Source organism: Rhea pennata, chromosome 21, assembly GCF_028389875.1.
Source record: "Rhea pennata isolate bPtePen1 chromosome 21, bPtePen1.pri, whole genome shotgun sequence".
Lineage (NCBI taxonomy): Eukaryota > Metazoa > Chordata > Aves > Rheiformes > Rheidae > Rhea > Rhea pennata.
Window position 1 is genome coordinate 8,937,274 of NC_084683.1, and position 19,464 is coordinate 8,956,737.

General features: G+C 44.9%; 1 protein-coding gene across 1 annotated transcript in view; it reads left to right on the forward strand.

The window, feature by feature from the left end:
- The first annotated feature begins 2,916 nt into the window (after positions 1-2,916).
- Positions 2,917-19,464, forward strand: part of LOC134149744 (uncharacterized) — a 77,875-nt gene continuing 61,327 nt past the window's right edge. Inside the window, 1 exon segment of the mRNA XM_062592950.1 lies at positions 2,917-3,019. Coding sequence (XP_062448934.1) covers positions 2,917-3,019 — 103 coding nt within the window.

Sequence of the window (19,464 nt, forward strand, 5' to 3'; positions counted from 1 at the left end):
TAAAAAAGAAAAGTTTTATTTCCCTTAATGGCAGAATCTCCTGGATCTATGGGGTTTAGAGAAGTTGTGATCTCAAAGCCCACAGCTATCACAGGGGCAAGATTACTTAAATGATCAGTAGCATATGATCAGTAGCATATGCAGATGTAAGCAGTAGGAATCGCTGCTCTCAGCCACAGTCATCTAGGAAGGCAAGGCTTAATCTGGCTGAGTCTTCTAGACTCTGTGGAGATCAGATCAAGGAGTGCTAATTACATCCAAAGCAAAACAGTGCTAAATAACTGATGAGGATTCAGTTTTGAGTATAAGAAAGGCATCGTTGTGGCACAGCAGCCCTTCTTATGCAGAGTCTACTGCCAGGCAGAGAGGAGACATTTAATCTCCACCTGTGACAGAGTTTTTCAGATCAGCTGACCTGTGACCAGGGATGTCCCACCTCTCACTAGAGGCAATGTGCCTCTGAGAGGCAAATTTTTTGACTTTGAGATCCTGTAGATAAGTAGCATTGTCTTTTCCCCCATCTCCTTTAAGGCCCTGATTTGTATACAATAGGCCCTATCTGTGGGAGCTGATGCTTAATCATTTGCCTATGACACAGAGGTGTTCTGTTTTTCACTACAGCACACAAATTTTGTTAAGTTTCTCACTATTGGTTTCTACTATCAATTGAGGTTGTTATTTTTTGTATACTTCTTACAGCTGTGCCATATATGGAAGTTCACTCACCATCAAGAGACAGGCAAAGGTCAAGTAGGTGCTCGCAAGAGAGGAATGGGAAAGAGGGTATTATCTAGCTGATGTCATAGGTATTCCCTGTTGGTCTATTTGCAATAACTAATCCCAGAGTATTTGCCCCCAATACCTCTTATTTCCTATTTTTTATTAGAAGTGTCCCCTAGCCCTCAAGTCAAAATTATGACTGCTGAGCAAAATCTCCTACTTTGTCCTCCATTTCTGTGGATCTCTACTATGTTTTCTTGTACTCTAGAGATCTAGTTTTCCCAGTAAATTTGTGAACAGGGCTTGACACTGCTCTAATCCCTGTTTGGATTTTAGGTTTGAGTCTTTCAAGAAAAGAGATGCACAGAAACTGCAAATGCACAGGCCAGCAGGAAACTTCAGGTAGTACAAGCTATTTAATATCATTAATATCATTCTCTATATTTTCCTCTGATCTGTTTTATATATAATCAAGAGCAAACCAAATTTGGAAGGTTATAAAAAAGCACTCTGTACATCTGTCTTCAGTGAATTATTATGCTCAGAAAACTGGAAAAGCTTACTAGTTCTTTGGAGAGAATATTGCTCATTCCCAAGAGTACATGGTACCCTTTCAACAGTGATGTTCCTCTCTTTTTCCTGTATATAGTCTTTTTAACTTACATATATACACATGGAATATCTTCTCAAGTTGTCTAGCACCAGCTAGTAAATCACCTTCAAGAATCCCCACTACCATGAATCAATTCATAATCTTGGGATACAGAATTAATGAATTTCTTCCTGTTTCCATAAAACTGCTCTCAGGCACAGCTTTCTCCACCCTCAAAAAGACAGGACTGTGTGTGCAATTACCCTTCATGTGTCCTGAGGGTAAAAAAAAAAAAAAAAAAAAAAAAAAAGAAAGAAAAAAAAAATCCTGATATCTCCACAGCTCTTAGCATATCCTTCAGACCTGCCAGGTTTCAACTCTTAGAGATCCTTTATGTTTTGGTTAATATGCTAATATATTTCTCCCAGCATTACTAAAGATTATTTTACGTGCATTTGCCTATGTCCTTTACCAGCCGGAGTATTGTTCTTGGGTCAGGGAAAAGTATTGAATAAGGATGTGGAGCCATCAGAGAGAGTCTAGAGAAAAGGACATAAGATGTCTAGAAAATGTCTCCCACATGATCATAACTGAAAGAATGTGAGGCCTTGGCATCAGCTTCACTGTAGTTGATCGACATCTCCCTGTATGTCTTTCAGTGTGTGTGTTGACACCATAGCACACACTGTGGATGTGAACTTTTTGTACTGGGGTTGAGGAGAAGTGTAGATTAATATTTTTCTCTGCAGCTGCTGAAAAGTATGAGTTATTTGTCTTAGGTATGCCAGATGTGCCTGATCGAACTGGTAATCAACAACTGCTGCATGCTTATTGCTATCCCTCCTGACTTATTCAATGAGAACAAAACAAAAAAATCTTTATTAAGTCATTTATCATGATTTTTTCTTTAAAAAAACTTCAATTTTAAGAATATTTCATACAAACCAATATTTTAATTAGTTATTTGAAGTTAAGGATTACATTATTCAAAAACTCTGAGCTGAGAAACCAGTAATGTTGCACTGATTCTCATGGATTTTTTTGTAATACAGAAATCTGGTTAGGAATATGTAGGTCCTTGAATGTTTTTGTGGCATTGACTAATAAGACAGGAGAACTGTAGGAGTCCCACACCCCTATACAGTGGTAGCAGGATATCAGACACCTCCAGTTAACATTGAAAACCTGTGTTTAGACACTTGAGCTGCACCTGAACCACTAGCAAACCTAATATTTAAGTACTTTCAGTGCAATGAGATTCCCAGAAATCCTGTGTGACTTTCCCTGTATAAAACTTTATAATCCTAGACCTTGGTTGTTCTTTCTCTTAATAATAGATAAAGAAATGGAAATATACTCATTTCTGGTAAATGATGTGCATACAGAGATCAAGACCAGTAAAATGGAGACGACATGCTCGTTACTTGAAGAAGAAACTAGAGGTTCATCATCAGAGATGCATCTCCTGAAACCTCTTTTGAAACAAGCATCACAGTCAGCAGAGCAGATCTACACTTTGACTTCCACAGATGAAAAAATTCTCCCCCTAAAGAGAAGAGAATGAAGATGCTTTGACTATCTTGTATCTAAATAACAGAGATGGAATGCAGCAAGTGGAAGATCACCTGAAGTGCAGTATCTCAGAAATGCAGAATCCTGAGGAAACAGTCTACATAGATAAGGAATTGAACCAGAAAGAAAACTATGGTAAGGGATAAAAGTGACAAAAAAATCACTCTACTTAACTCACTTATTTCCTGCTCTTCTTTCACTGTGCAAAGAACTTATGATACAGACCGTCTGTGTACTGGGAGCTGAGTGAGCTCTTCTCAAGGGAATGGCTATTACAAAACCATCATGTGGATGCCTCCTATGAGAATGCTGGTGACTTCACCTCTTGACATGGAGATGTCATGGAAATGATTTGGGACTATTGCTTTAAAAAGAAGAGAGTCTGTTATCTGGAATAAAGAGTAGCATTAATCTCACCTACCTTCACATGTCAGAGCTAACTCTTTATATCCACATTAGGGTTATGGGATAGAAATAAGCACTTCTAAAATAAGGTTGACCTTTCTTGTTTCAAGTATCTACTTTATGGTGTGATGATATGCGCCACAGAGGGGTCTGCTTCTTTTCATTGGCTACAAAAAAGGGTGTAGGCGAATAACTCTGATGAAGTTTTCTGTAGCACAGAAGTCAAAGATCCCAAGAAATCTGAAATTACATAAAGTCACAGATATTAGTTTGTTCCTGAGGACTGAACAAAGAAATAAAACAGTGTTCCTTGTAGGCATGTGATCTGAATGTAAAGTTCAAGACTCATCTTGTAATGAATCATGAGGAAGGTTACATCCAAAAATCTTAAGAAGCTGAATTATAAGGGCCTTCTTCCAATCTGGTAACCCAACATGAAAGGATGACTCAAAGTCAGACAAACACTGGCCAATCAATTTCTCAAAAAGCAGAAAAAAACAGGGGGAAACACTGGTCAAACTAGACTTCACTGAGTGCAGTAAACAACAGGAACTTGAAAAGTTTCTGAAAATGAAACTACCAGCATCACAAATAAAAGAGGTCCATTGGTTAGAGGAAGAAGCAAAAAGGAAATTTTAGGTAAGGGAAGACATTAATGTGATTGGTATGATTTTGGTTGCTCCTTTCTTCCTTTTCTTTTATTTAATGTAAGAAAAATGCTTATGGTAGAAAATGGATTTGTAAGGACTGGATGTCCTATTTTGTGTTAAGATTTTGTTAGATAATGAATAGAAGGAACAGGAAGCTTTGATTTGTATGATGAAGGTATTTCTTGAGGTGAAAGATATATGGACTTTGAGCCTCTGGGGACAATATCACATCACAATAGCCCTAGTATTTTTCTTGGAAATGTGTACGTGTGACCTGAAATGAGATATTCCCACAAGTACTGTGAAGTCGCTGTTCTTTTGTATTTCAGTATAAAATAAGGCATGAATTCCTGGCATAAAACTTCCCTTCTCAAAAATGGATCTGGAAATCACTTGTTTAGCACTGGCATAGTCACAGAGATCATTTAAGCAAGAAAAAACATAGGCTTTGTGGGAATGTGTATGTCAAAAAGTCAGTGTTCAAATTTGATATAGGGACTACAAAATGCAGCTTTGCTGAATGCAGAGGAAAAGCTTTTGAGATCAATATATTATCACAGAACATTGTTTCACTTCTAATTTTTATTTTAATAAGAGTAGAGAGAAATAATCTAGTTCATTTCTTCTTGTTTTTTATATGTCATAAATAATAAAATGCAATTAAATGCAGGTTGAAATGTTGACAGCATAACTAAAAACATAGAAATGGTAGTACACTTCAGCCATAAAGGTGAAAGCAGTATCTATATGTGAATGTACTTTTGAGCTAGACGTACTTGATTATTTGAATGATCAACTGGTGATTTTTTTTTTCTTTTGTGTGCGTTAATTTGGTGATATTTGTCTTGCAATTGAAATTATTGAATTCAAATTGAAATTGCATTTATTAACTTATTCTATTTCCAAGAGTAAATCATATTGCTAAAATCTTGTTAAGCATTTAGCTCTTTAATTCATTAAATGAGAGCTAGAATAATCTATCTTCAGAGGGCCAGAAAACAGTTTATTGATCCAGTGAAAACAGAGGAATTCACTTATATTTTTTTTTTAATTATTAGTGGAAAAAATAAGTATTAAAGTATTATGCAAGTATAGCAAGCAAAATAGTTTATTCTTTTTTTTTTCCTCGGGGAAAAAAAAGCACCTCTTCTCTGACATATAAAATTAGCAGAAGAAATTTAATATGTTTTTTCTTTCAGTGTTAGAATTAATATGGAAGCAGCTGATCAGATTAAGTGTGAAGGAGATAAAGGCTTTATTGAATCAGAAGATAGAAAGTGTCCAAAAGTATTTAACAACTGAGCTGCAAAATGAACTGCAACAGTTGGAATTGCTTCTGAAAAACAAACTTCATGGGATGCAGACTACGGCAGAAATCATAATTTGATGTAGGGACTACAAAAATATAAATAAGGGATGCCATAAAAGAATGGCACAGATGAACAACTGAGAGGGGAAGCATATCATCTGAATGCAGGGTCAGGTCAGCTACAGTACTTTATCTCGCCTCCAGAGGAAACAGCGTGAAGTTTAATTTGTGAACTTACCATGTCTGCTAGCTTCCAGGAAATTTCAAATAATTACTGTTTTGGACAAATCATAGTAACCAATTCAATTCCCTTTTAATTAAAACATAGAGGTAGTAATTATCCTTTATGACCAAATTAATTGTTTGTTAAGTACTATCTTGATTCACGTCTTTCCCAAGCTCTAATAATTATATTTTGTATGTTCAGTTGACCCACCACATTGGTTGCCCTTTGAGAACAATATTCGTGAACTTCTAATTTAATACTGTCTATCTTTTATTTGCAAAGCATATTTATAAACACTAATAATAATCAAATTATTACAAACTGTTAAATATGTTTTCTTATTTATTCTAGGAAAGGAGGTGGAAGAATGCTTGAAGGCTGAGATCAGATCCAGTCAAGAGGAAATGAAGACTTTATTGGACCAGTAGTTCATAAGTATCCAACAATATCTAGAAAAATAGCTCCAAAGTCCTCTTTCAGAGTTGAAAACAGAGGCCAAGGCAGCTGTCAGTTTGACATCCCTCAGAAAAAAGTGTTGTCTGTGGATTTGAAAAGCAAGGAGTTCTAGCAGATGTGCAGCAAATGAACAGAGACCAGCTGAATCAATTGGAAGATCATTTAGCAAAAATATTATCTGGGTTGGAGATAAACCAGAGACTGAACCCTTAGTGGGGAAAACTAGATAGCTAGAAAGTGTAGGCAAGAGATGACATCTTTAAGAAGTTTCATCTCCCGTCCCACTGAAGCCCTTATGGCAGAAATCAGCCTGTTCTAGAGTTATAGATGAGACCTCTAGTATTCAGTGCTGCCTAAGCTGAGATCTAAAATTACCTTTCTCAGCAGAAACTAAAACTTAAGTAGAAGTTGTGTCTTCACAGTTCAAACAAAATGAACAAACAGGCAAGCAAATCTCAGCTAAAATCAACAAATTTCTGAATAGGCTTTTGCATTACATTTTCTTTTCCTTCTAAAAATCTTATAACCAAAAGCACCCAGAAGAGCTTCTCCTTTATTGGACACTATATGCCTCTCTCCTGATAGCCAGATAGGTCCTCTCCACCTTTGAAAGGACTGAAAAACTAGCTGTGTGTAAATCCTAGCTTATCAAATAGCAATGGACACCAGCCTCCTATCTGATCTGATGAGTAAAGTCAGGTATGACTTCCAAGTCTATATTTACTCCATTTGAGAGATTCAATAATATGAAGTAATCCTACACAAAATACCAGAAAAGGACCTGACAAATGTCAAATGACAATATCTTACTGTTATGTCATGACTGGAAACTATCTTTCTGCATGCATCTTACACATTTATATACAATGCTGTTTATCTAGAAAATATTCACATTACAGTGTTGGTCATCACTACCAATTGGAATTGCACCTGGTTTTCCATCAGGGCTCTGTTCCCATGATGAATCTCATGGCATGGCATGATAACTTTCAAGATTCCTACTCCCAGGTATCCTGGACCTAGGAGAATGGCCACAGGTCTGCAAGAATTTATTTTGAGGAGATGCAGCACAGTCCTTTGCAGTGCTACCCAAAACACAAAGGCCAAATTAAAAATGTTCGACTTAAAGGCCTATGATAAGAACTGGTGGGTCCTGTGAACATCCAGAGAAAGTAGTTCTAAACAGCTGCCAGACAAAATTTAATCCAGCTACAGGGTACAGATCGCATCATCTATACCCCATAACAACCTAACATCAATAAAAGCAATTTAAAATGCTGAGTATTTTATTATATAACTGCTTTTATGTCCATAGAATTCAGTAACATTTCTTTACAAGTTTGCCTATGCAACTCCAAAGTCACTGAAATTCAAAGTTTTCAGGTAAGACTTTGTATTTTAATAAAAATTTCTAATACTGTGCAATTCAGAACAAAATGAACAAGACCAGTAATAGTTTGTAAACTGAATATATTTTTAAAAAGCAACTACAGAAGAATGTACCTCTAATAATTGAAAAACATGTTAACAATAAGGGCAGCAAGTAATCCAGTGTCATGCATGCTATTTTTTCTATTAATTTCTATTAATTTTCAATTAATAATTCTATTTTACCTCTAATCTGATTTTAAGTGTTCTGCAATCTAGAACAACATTTCAAACCTGTGCTACAAGTCCAAGGCAACTATTTGCTGCCTTCTTTCTGGTAAAACTTCAGTGAGAAAGTATTTTTATAGATGCTTTCCACCAGGAAAAATGAAATATTCTCATTTTCCTGCCCTCTCTCTGTGTTTTCCTAAGGATCACTTGGCAAAATATGCACAGCTGTTACTAACCTTGAATTAGAATCATAGAATCAGTAAGATTGGAAGGGATCTCTGGAGATCATCTAATCCAATCCCCAAATGAGTGGCCCATACGGTGATCAAACCCACACAGCCTTGGCATTATTAGCACTATGCTCTAACCAACCGAGCCATAACACCCAGATAAATATGTCGCTGTACAACCCACAGTCCCCAACTCCATAGGCTGATACCTTATCCATTAGGCCCCTGGGTCAGTATTGATTACTTCCTGCTGAAAAATATGGTAACATTATTCTTTTTCAGTATTTCTAGAGTAGAGTTTTATTGTTTGTATGAAGAAGTTCTGTAACCATAGTGATGAATGCTTCCAGTTAAATCTCTTTTCCTTATTTCACAAAACCTGGTACAATCATGTAATAATTATATTATTGTATATCATTATATATAATAATATAATTTTTATAGAAATGTCTTAGTATCCATATAAAATATAAATATACCATCTGCACTATATTGTCTCCACTGGCTTAAATATAGACTTTGACTATCTTTCCACTTAACTTTAAATTCAATCATTTCTGGAAAAGTTTGTGTCTATGACATATCTTCTTTATTGTTTCTTTCCCTTCCCTTCCCTTCCCTTCCCTTCCCTTCCCTTCTCTTCCCTTCCCTTCCCTTCCCTTCCCTTCCTTTCCCTCCCCTCCCCTCCCCTCCCCTCCCCTCCCCTCCCCTCCCCTCCCCTTCCCTCCTCTTCCACTTCCTTCCCCTCCCTTTTTTCCTTTAATGCACTTAAGCCTGTATACCCCATCGCACCAGGTTATACGCAGAAGTTGGGCACCAAGTCAATACCCACTGGGAGACTCAGTCCTGTTAATGATGTTGTGTAGTTACTGACGTAGGCATCCTTTGTGGGAAAACTCGTGCTTTATGGCTGAAACCTGCACAGACCCTTGTGCACTTCCTATTTCTCCTTTGCCATTGCCAAATACCTGCCGTGGACAGACAAGTCCTAGTAGGCAGTGCAGACATTCATCCACCTGCTCCGTGTATCTTGGGCCAGGAATCGCTCCCTGGAACAGATGTCTTTAGAAGGAGGCCAGTAGCTCAAGACATCCTCTCTAACTTACATGGGCTAGGCGGACTCTTCACGTCACAGGGAAGGGGACCTTCTCTGCTCAAAAGTTTACAGCCCTTTCCACCCTCATACAATGCACACCTCGATGCTTTGAGGCTTCTGACCTCTGTGATTCAGGGATGGTTTTAGGTGAGGTAAAGAGCTTGCTGGAGAGAGCTGCCAGCTGCTGAAGGGAGCTGTTGCTGAGCAAGTTGTTCTGGAACAGGCTGAGACAAGGCAAGAAGGAGTAGCTGGGGCTACAGCAGAATGCTGAAGTGCTTTGCGGAGCTGTTCTCCATGGGCAGCTGTAGGTCACAAAGCCGTGCTCAGGAGTCTTGACACCCCTACTTCTGTTACAGCATCCAGTAGGCCCGAGCTGGCCTCACTGTCACAGGATTAATTTTTACAAGGTAAAATTACACATAGGTAGTTTTCCCCACATCCACCTGAGCAGATGAAACCCAGACAAGGAACAGCTCCTGTGCACCCAAGCCCTCGGATCATTCTTTTGACGCAAGCAGAAGATACTGTTCACCATCTTCAGAGGAGATGTCATGAAAAATGGCAGCACCTTCATGATGCATCTAACTTGTGTGGGCCAAGGAATTGGCTTCTAAAAGGAAGAAGGGGGGAAAAGAATGATAGGGGTCTGGAAAACCTTTTTTCTGTCTGCAAATGCTGAACAGGAAGCAGGGCTGTTCTTCCCTACAAGAAGGGAGAATCTTTCCAGGTTGTGTACAGACGTACGTAGGATACCAATACCTAGAAGACAGCTGTTAATGCAGGTGGATTGCCAACAGGATGCAGTTAGGAAAGGTAGAGGCACCTTTAAAGAGTCAGAGCCTGTGTGAACAGCTCTAGTAAAGCTCGGAGAGTCACAGCAGTGTTTGTCTCAAGAAAAACTGGGTAGGAGTTACCTTAACTTGAAAGGTGGGATTCAGCTCCTCCCTACTTCATGGAAACCATTTCTTTCCACAGACAGGGGTGTCCAGCCCTCTGCTGCCACTCCCAAAAGGCACAGCTATATCAAAGTTCTGGGAGTTCCCATGCCAGCCCCAACCAGCTGCCTCCTTCACCCTCCGGCATTTCAAGGGGCACGAGGCACCAAAGCTTCGGGAATGGGTTGAGCTCCAAGGGTCTGAATATGCCATTGGGTCCTAGCCCTGAAATCAGGCAAGCACGTTTCCAGCCATTGCTTCAGGCTGTCATGTGGGTGCCTTCCAGAGCCCACCAGAAGAGGCAGCAGCTCCAGCGGGTAACTCATCCTGTGCTGCGGATGGTGCCTGAAGGAATTTCAGTGCAGCAGCAGATTCTTGGGCAGTAGCTACAGGAGGACCACCATACCATGCCTAACCTTTGCAGGCTGATGGCAGGAATGACTTCAGGATCAGCAGAGAACTGTATCTGCTGACTCTGTAACTGATCAAAAGTGGCACGGTCAGAAAAGGCTGCTTTCTGCAGAGGGTATGAAAGAAAAATGTTCTTGCAAGCTGCTTCTGCCTCAGTCATGTTCCCATCAATGTCCCAGCCTCAGCTTTAATGGGGACATTCCTCAACACAACACCTCCTGAAGAAAGCAAGGGGAACAATCTCAAACACTCAAACATCAACTGTTTTCAGTCCAAGGTGCAGCAAAACCATTTATACATCAGACTTAACCTGCTCAAGCTTTTTTTTCACTGGAAGGAGAGAAGGGTGGCAGGAGCCATCTGATACTTCCCCACCTCAAGAAGCAGCCATTAGGTGCACTCCAAACCAGTCACGATGTTAGCTGAGTAAATTTTTGCCCAAGCAGTAGCTCACATACGAGCCATAACTCTCAGGACTGCACACAGCTGTAATCTGTACCTGGGCTTCACTCCCTTCGAGGAGGAGGAGACAAGCAGGCGTGATTTCCTGGAACACATATTATTTTCAGGACTTTCTTGGAGTGGTACAAATCCTTCAGCCAGTCAGGGAACAGCAGTGTGCTAAAGGCTCAGCCCAGTCTTTTATGAGCACTGCTTCCTGGAACTGCGTAAAGTCCAATGACCCTGAACACTGCCTGCCCGTAACTCTGTGCCGTTATGGTGTAAGTGAAACCCAGCTCTTCTCTGGAGAAACAGGATGGGAAGTGCCTTCTCCCAAGGTATGTTTTTGCATTTTCTCCATCTGTTCTCTTTGATTCTTTAGGAGTTCATAGCTCCATCACTCTGTTGCAAGGGGAAAACATCCTGAAGATGTGAGTTGCCTCGGTGTCCTATGCTCTCTATTCAGATGACTGGTTTGTCAGAAGACACTTCATAGACAGCAGATATCTAGTCACTGTAGGCAGTGGCACATCACATGCCAAGACTTGACTCCCTTCACTCTAGGGCGGATATTGTCATGGGAATTCGACCTCAAAACTCGAGCGGTGGCACCAGCTTTATCCCTGCACACTGACATTTCAGCGTCCAATGCTGGGGAGATCTCCACGTGCACTGGATGTCTAGGTCCACCTTACGGTTTGCATGAAGCTAGCAAAGATGTGCACGGGGGGCTTTAGACCATCTTGCAGCAGATGTGGGTTTTTGAAGGCTTCTCTTCAGGGTTTCTCTTCCTCCCTTTGCTTAACCTGCTTTCCTGGGATGCTGCCAGGTTAGCTCTGCCAGCCTCTCAGGGTTCTCTCCAGAGCTGTTCTCCAGCAGACATGAAGCACGAAGAGGGTGCTTTTATAGCTACCTTTTCACTGATACGTATGCATTTAAGTGTTCACTCATGTGCATACATGACACATTTCCATTGTCCGTTCTTCAAATCCCATGAAGCTTCTCAGGCCATGTCCCCTGGGATTGGAGTGCCTTCTGGGACCGGATTTCTCTACACCTCGCACTTCAGAAATGCTCTTTTGAAATGCCTCCCCACACCAGCACAAACACACACTCCCAGGGGCACACACACACACACACACACTTTTAATGGCTGTTGGGAGCACAGCTCAGATGACAAGCAGGCAGCAAAGTGCAACTCAGCTGAGAAAAAAGAGATATGAACAACAGAGCAGAATAGGCAGGAACGCCTTGAGCAGAACTCCTTCCCTGTAACAAGCAGAGCAGTTAGCATTTCTCACTTCTCATGCAAGCTCTGCATCCCTTCTCTAAAAGATCTTCTCAGATCTGCCAGGCTCCTCTATGGGAAAGCTTGGTAAAGCTACTGCGGTAGCAGGGCAGTGTGCTCTTGCAGGCAAGTTTTGGCCCCAGGAATGTTTGAGCATCTTCAGTTGTCAGACCACGTGCCTGGCCTGGGCAAGTGGCCAGTTGTGCCACGGAAGTTCATCCCAGGAGAGCTCTGAGATGAGTTCCACAAGGGCCAGTCAAAGCCTTGAGAGAACAGCCTCTTGTGCCTGTAGAGGAAGAAAGAGAGGCTCTGTCAGCATGCTCTTCAGAGCACCTCTTCAGGCTGCTGCTCTGAATCTCCGGCTGGAGACGCCCTTCTCTGTCGACTCTGAAGAAACAATCTTATGGCGTTTCCACTTGCACAACATTTCTAACACTCTGTCCCTGGACAAAAATGTGCCTGGGGTCAAGCACCTTCTTCTTCTGCACTCTGCAGATTCAATTTTCACCCTGATTCACTTTGACCAAGGAAAACTTCTGTGCACAGCTCAACTCTCGGGGAGCTACACTGGAGCCAAGGTGTCGCGCAAGATAAGAGAGTGGACAGTTCTCAGTCCACCAGATAATCCTGCAGCCCTGGCTTTCCTTTCTCCACTACGGTGCACACGAGACAACTTCTGCTGGGAGGAGCGGGCATGGCTTGCACGCTGGGTTGTCAGACAATGAGCAGCATGACAGGAGGAAACATTGCTCCTAGAAAAGGGCTAATACTTGTCCTTGCATTGCAGACTGAACTTGGAGAAAAGGGCTGAGGAAAGCAGAAGACCTGAGGACATGTCTTGGCAACGTGGTAAGAGTGAGCTGTCTTCTCCTCAACTGGGGACTAGAATGCCCTATAAAGCCTGAATCCCTGGGAGGAATAAGGAGGGCATGGGAGGCAAGGACTCCATGGCTTTAGGGTCACAAATGAGTGCTCCTTCTCTTCTGTGTTACTCCTTCAGTCTACAGGAACATCCTTTTCTGTATTCACAGCCACAGGGAATACAACTCCTGCATGTGCTGGGCACACTGGGCTTTGGTGAGGAGGTCTGTTTTGTAGCACAGACAAGCACAGGGCTGGGTGCAGGGAGGAGCAGCCAGCTGGGCTGTGAGGCAGACAGCAGCACAGCTGTTGGAGAGGAGTGCTGCCTTCTTCAGGGGGGCTCATCAGGAGTAGCCTGAAGCCCCAGCTGTCCTCAGTAATGCTCCCCTCCAGCCCTATTGTGATGGGGGGATTGGGCTTTTCCTCCATGCAAGCAGAAGAAAGGCTGGAGTTAGGGGTGAGGCTCCAGAGCTGGGCTGAGTATAAAATCTGGAGATGGCTCCAGTGAGTACTGTGTGAGGGGAAGGGAAGGAGCAGAGCAAAGCACTGGTGAGGTGGGAGGAGGGAAGGTCGGAGTGAGGCAGTGATTGTGGCCCAGGGAAAAGCACACGCAGCGCTGCAGATCTCAGTTGGGACTTCCAGGTGCAGCAGAGGTTTTGAATTTGGGCTGGGTAGGATAAGGAGCAGTGTCCGCTCTGGGAGCAAGGCCTTTGCATCTTTTGAAACCTAAAGCCCTTTAGGCGAGAGGGCAGGGAAAGGGAAACAACCAAACTGAGCATCTTCTTTTGTCTTCCAACGTGACTGAAGGTCCCGACGATGAGGCCAATGCATTACCTGTCAAACAACGAATAGAACACTTTGAGCAGCTGAGTAAGTATTCTGGGTGCCATTCCAATTGGCTGCATATCTTGTGCTTCAGCTGGGTGCTTTGGGGTGGGGTGCTCATTCCAGACAGAAACGTGGCCTGCGAAGGCCTGTTCCCCTGGGGCAGAAACACACAGCTCCCCTTAGAACCCCATCATGCAGGGCATAACATGCCCTGCACGATGGTGGGATTCAGCTGTTCAGGAGGGCCCATGACTTTGGAGTCACACCGCTCATGCTCTCGTGAACTGCACTGCTCTCCACTGCCAATGGAAAAGTCAACTGCAAAAGTGAGGCCACATGTTGAAGATGAAGGTAAAGCCAGCCAGTCACGCTGCTTCCCTGCCCTCCTGGAACGCAAAGGAATAGAAGGATCATCGCGTGCTTTAGCAGTGCAGGATGTCACACTGCCCCAGTGGAGAAAGAACACTTTGGATTGAGGGCAATCCTGTCCTCCGGATGAGCTCTTCGTAACGTCCAGTGTGCACGCTCCTGTTGTTGCTCGTTCAAGCAGCGTGGCTGGAGGGGAACATCAGTCACCTATTGGGGGATGCTTGCCAATGACCATGCCCTGTCCTCAACGTTAGGGTCCCTCCTGTGGCTACCAAAGAAGGTGAGGTGCAAACCAGGTGGCTGTGGCTAAGGGCTTACCACAGTGCTTGGGCTCTCTTTTGGCAGAGACCAGCCAAAGCAAGGCACAATTTGGAGCAAAGCTGGGAGCAGTGGAGTCACCAAGCACAGCTCGGAGACACCGCTCAGAGGACATTGCAGGGGCAGGGGGGCCAGATGTCAGCCATAAAGGAGAACATTTGCCCCTGCCAGGAGGAAGGGTGGACTCGCAGGAGAGAGGCCCAAGTCTCCGTTCACAGCAGACCGATGAGGAAAGAAGACCAGAAAGACAGGGAAGACGTAAGTAATGGTGACAGTTGGCCTGTCAGCCGTGCCTGTCATTTGCATAAGCTGGCTGTATGTCGTAGCCATGAAAAGAGGTCTTTCTTGAACAAGTCCTTCCTTGAGCAAGGAGGGGCCATGACAGAGCATATCTTTTGGCAACAAGGCAGCACAGGGAAAGCAACTCAGCTGTAAAGTGACTTCACGGGGGAGACCTCTGTTCAAAGCAGACACGGCTGGCAAGGCAAAGATGTCCGATGCCGCGCTGTTTCCTCCAAACCAGCTTTGGTGATAGAGAGCATTAGGGGGCGTTCCCTGGAAGTTCAAGTGCAGAGAAAGCTTTGGAGAAACGGAAGGCATCTTCCAGAGCAATTGGCAGCACAATAGAAAAGGCCTGCTGCAGAGGCAGGTCTGGCTTCCTAAACGCACCCAGCTCATGCCATTCTCTGGCATGCCTCTGAGGCCAGCTGAGAGATGCGTGAGGCTACAGCAGAAATAACCAAAGTGCTCCTGAACACCCATGCTGTGCAAAGTAGGATGTAGACATAGTGCTGAAAAAGAGCTAAGGCAAGGCTTTCCCCACTGTTGCTCATTCAAGTGGCATGGCTGGAGGGGAACATTAATCACTTCCTTGGGGAACGCTTGTAAATGACTGTGCCTTGTGCTCAGTATTACTGTCTCTCCTGCAACCACCAGAACAGGTGAGCTGCAAACGAGGGGGCTGTGGCTAAGGGCTTACCACAGTGCTTGGGCTTTCTTTTGGCAGAGACCAGCCAAAGCAAGGCACAAAGCGCAGCCAAACTGGGAGCATGGGAGTCACCAGGGAGAGCTCAGGGACACCACTCAGAGCACACTGCAGGGGAAGGAGGGCCAGAATCTCAGCCACAGGGAACACAGGCAATAATACAACTCCTGCGTGTGCTGGGCACACTGGTCTTTGGCGAGGAGGTCTGTTTTGTAGCACAGATGGGCACAGGGCTGGGTCTGGGAGGCAGACAGCAGCACAGCTGTTGGAGAGGAGTGCTGCCTTCTTCAGGGGGGGCTCATCAGGAGTAACCTGAAGCCCCAGCTGTCCTCAGCAATGCTCCCCTCCAGCCCTATTGTGATAGGAGGGACTGAGCTTTTCCTCCACGCAAGCAGAAGAAAGGCTGGAGTTAGGGATGAGGCTCCTTAGCTGGGCTCAGTATAAAGTCCAAGCTTCTGCCTCGAGGCAGGGACCTCTCATGCACTGAGAAAAGGGGAGAGTGCCAGAGATGAGGAGTGTGGCACAGGACACAGGAAGGCAAACACAAACATCACTGAGTTGGTGAACATCATGAATCCCATTCAAGGGAGGCTGAGATAAGACAGAGGGGAGTGCCTGGGCAATCTCTCTTCCTGCTCAAACACCTGCCATGCTTGAGTTCCCAAAGGAGTGAAGGACAGGTGCCCAGAAATTGTCTCCTAGGCTAATGATCCTTTTCCTTCTGATACGTGGTCTCGGCCTGTCGTCCATTCTCTTCTGGTGCGTGCCCTCCAAACACACTGAAGCAGAGATTCTGCGTGGCCGTAGCCAAAGGGAGGTTGTGAAGTTGCCGGTGAAAAGCAGCGGAGTTTCTGGAGAACGCAGGCTTTGGTTGGACAGCGTTTGGGAAGGGTGTTGGAGGAAAGCCCTGCCCTCACCAGAATCTCACTGACCTAGCGATACTCCTCCGCTTCCTAATACTGCTGCTCCTCCTCCTCCCTCTCTGACTGCACCTAATCGTACCTCATTAGAAGTCAGCAGTTCCTGTGAGGGTGACTGAGCACTGGAACAGGCTTCCCAGAGAGGTTTGGAGACTCTGTCCTGGAGCTGTTCACAAGGGCCAACTGTATCCCTGGTCATTCCTAGATCTCATGCGTAACAGTTCACTCTGACCTCCGCATTATGGTGTGTTGGCTCCTCTGGTCGAGCGTGAGGACAGGATTTAGGTCAGAGATTAAAGAGCCCCAGGTAGGGCCTACGGTTGTCGTTTTCAGCCTTGTGGTGGTAAAGTCTGGCCTCCAAATGGCCTCTGAACTGTCTGGCCTCTAAATCATCAAAAGCATCTCTCGCCTGACAAAAGGCTGAGAGCACTGGGGCTGCTCAGCCTGGAGAAGAGAAGGCTGAGGGGGGATCTCACCGCTGTGTCTAAATATCTGAAGGGAGGCTGCAAAGAGGACATGGCCAAACTCTTCTCAGTGGAGCCCAGTAACAGAACAAGAGGAAATGGGCACAAACAGCAACACAGGAAGTTCTGTCTGAATCTATGGAGAAACCATAGATTTTTTTTTCTGGCAGGGTGACTGAGCACTGAAACCAACTTCCCAGAGAGGTGCGAAGTCTCCATCCTGGAGCTTTTCACAAGCTGTCTGGGGAGGGTCCTGGGCAACCTGCTCTAAGGGATCCTGCTAGGGCAGGGGGGCAAGACAAGGTGATCCCTACAGGTCCCTTCCGACCTCGGCTGTTCCGCAATTCTGTGATTCTGTGAAACGCCATTCCAGAAGGACACGGATCTGCAGGAGGTCTGGCATTAGCCCTGCCAGCCCTGCGAGGACGTCTCAGAAACACTATAACTTTCTGGTGTTTCCCTCTTTTCTCTTTTGGTATTGCAGAATGTCAGCTCCGAGTGCCCAGTGTACAGATTATATAGAGGGAGGGATAAATAGTATGTGTTTATTTTCTCTGTAATTACGCTCACTTCCAACAGCAGGCTTTGCATGGCAGCTAGACATTCTGTGCAAGAGGCAGGAGCTCCAAGGGAGACATCCTTTCTCATACAGCTTGGCATCTGCTAGTCACCAGCGGCCATTCTCTGTGCCACATGACAAAAATAGACCAGGTGTTTCACTGTCTGCCTGCGCGTCGAATTGTACAGAAAACCCAGTCTCGCGCATCGTTGCTGGCTTCCTGCCAGGAGTGTCTTCATTTCCCCCAGTGGGGAAGTCAAGCTAACAGTGGAGAGGCAAGTCAGAAGGCACTCTGCCCGGGTGACAGGGAAGGCGTAGCGAGCAGGCACCCTGAGAGCAATGCCTCGGGCTCTTCAGCACCCAGGACTCCTTCTGCACAGAGGCAAGGCAAGGGAAAGGGAAGGGTCTTAACTAAGCTTCCTCTTTCTCTCCTCCTTTTCTGGTCATATAAAGGTAATGTCCAGGGCACCAGGACTCTCTCCTTGCAGGACTTGTAAGGACAAACAAATATCTTTGAACATGCAAGTAAGTCTGCTGGATGCAATTCCTGTTGCGTGTGGCCAGTTACATGTAAAAAGCCACAGAGTGTCTGGAGGACTCAAATTTTGCTTTGACAGAGTTTGGGAAGGGTGTCAGAGGAATGCCCTGCACTGGGACAAAGCCCATAGTCTTGGCAATACTATGGCTGCTCCTACTCGTACAGAATTCAAAGGCAGCAGTTAGATGTCTTCCAAAGTGGACAGAGGGGTATGGTAAAGGAGCTTGACCTCCGCCAGGGTACGGAGAGTAGTCAGCCACAGCGCTGACTGTACCTACCCCTGATTGTTGTGGATCTATTCGTCATTAACTCATCTGAGACACTTCCATCACTATGACGTCTGCACTGTGGTGGGCTGCTGCATTTGACCAAGTGTGGGGATGGGGTTTAGATCAGAGATTACAGGTCCCCAGTTCAGTCCAACTAGTGCCATTGGCAGCATGGTGGTGGTACAGCCTGGCCTCCAAATGCCATTCCAGAAGGGCATGGATCTGCAGCAGGTTCTGTGTCACTCCTGCCAGCCCGGTGCGAAAATCTCAGATACCCTGTCCTTTTCCCCCCGCCCCTTCCTTTACTTTTGGTATTCCAGAACATCCACCGCATGTGCTCATGCTACAAAATATTGAGAGAGGTCAGAATTACGTGGAGGGTCTCCGTAATGCTGAGGGACTGGGGCAGCACAGTTTAACTGTCTGCGATGCACGCTGAGTGAGAGTCATGAGCACAGACAAGCTTACCCGAAGCAGTGCTTTGCTCTTTGAACATTCCTCATGCTCCAAAATGAAAACATCCTCCAATCTCATTGAACAAGGATTCTCTTGAAAGACTCACTTTTCCAGACCCTGCTCCAGCACACCCAGACTCTGAATACTGCCCATCAAGCCATCTTCTGCCTGCCTTTTACAGGCAGGCAGGGAAAGCCCAGAAAACTAGCGTGTCACCAGTTTCCCAGAATGAACCACTCCCTCCCAGCTGACATAACTAACACCTCCACTTGTCTTTTACGCCTAGCTCTATTGCCCCACAAGAGAAGTCTGAAGGTCTAGTCAAATGTTAGCACCACCATTCTACCAGAACAGAGTCCAGTACTTCTCAGAGCAACCTGACAGGGGAAACTGGAAAGTCAGGCAAGACGTAACCAGTGCTGACAGAGGATGTGTATCATCAACACTGCCTCTGCACCCCTGTATTAGCTCTCCTCATTCTACCTCTGCTACATGCCTTATCTGCCAGTCGTTCTTAGGGGAGTAAGAAGTGCCTCAATGCCCACATGCAAAGGCCACAACATCCTGCTTTCCTCTCTTCACTGTAAACAGTGCAGATGGAATCTAGGCTTTCAGACACATATGTACACACGCACTCACACACACACACACACCACGTTTTGCAGAAATTCTCCCCACTTCCCTGCTGTCAGCTCCCCTACTGGGGCTCAGTTGGCTGAGTTCTGAGCTGCCTGTGGGCTTTCCTTGCTGCAGCAGGACTAAGAGGCGCAAACCTGATCTCTCTGTCCCTGGGGTTTTCCAGAGCCACCAGGAGAAACCCCCAAGCAGCAGGCTTGGACCTCAGCACATACCCTGCTTGGAGCAGGAGGTGCCCCTGGAGAACTGCCGAGGTGCCTTCCTGACAGGAACATTGTGTCGTCTGAGGAAAGAAGCAGGCCAAAATCCCAAGCCACAGACAAGATTCCTC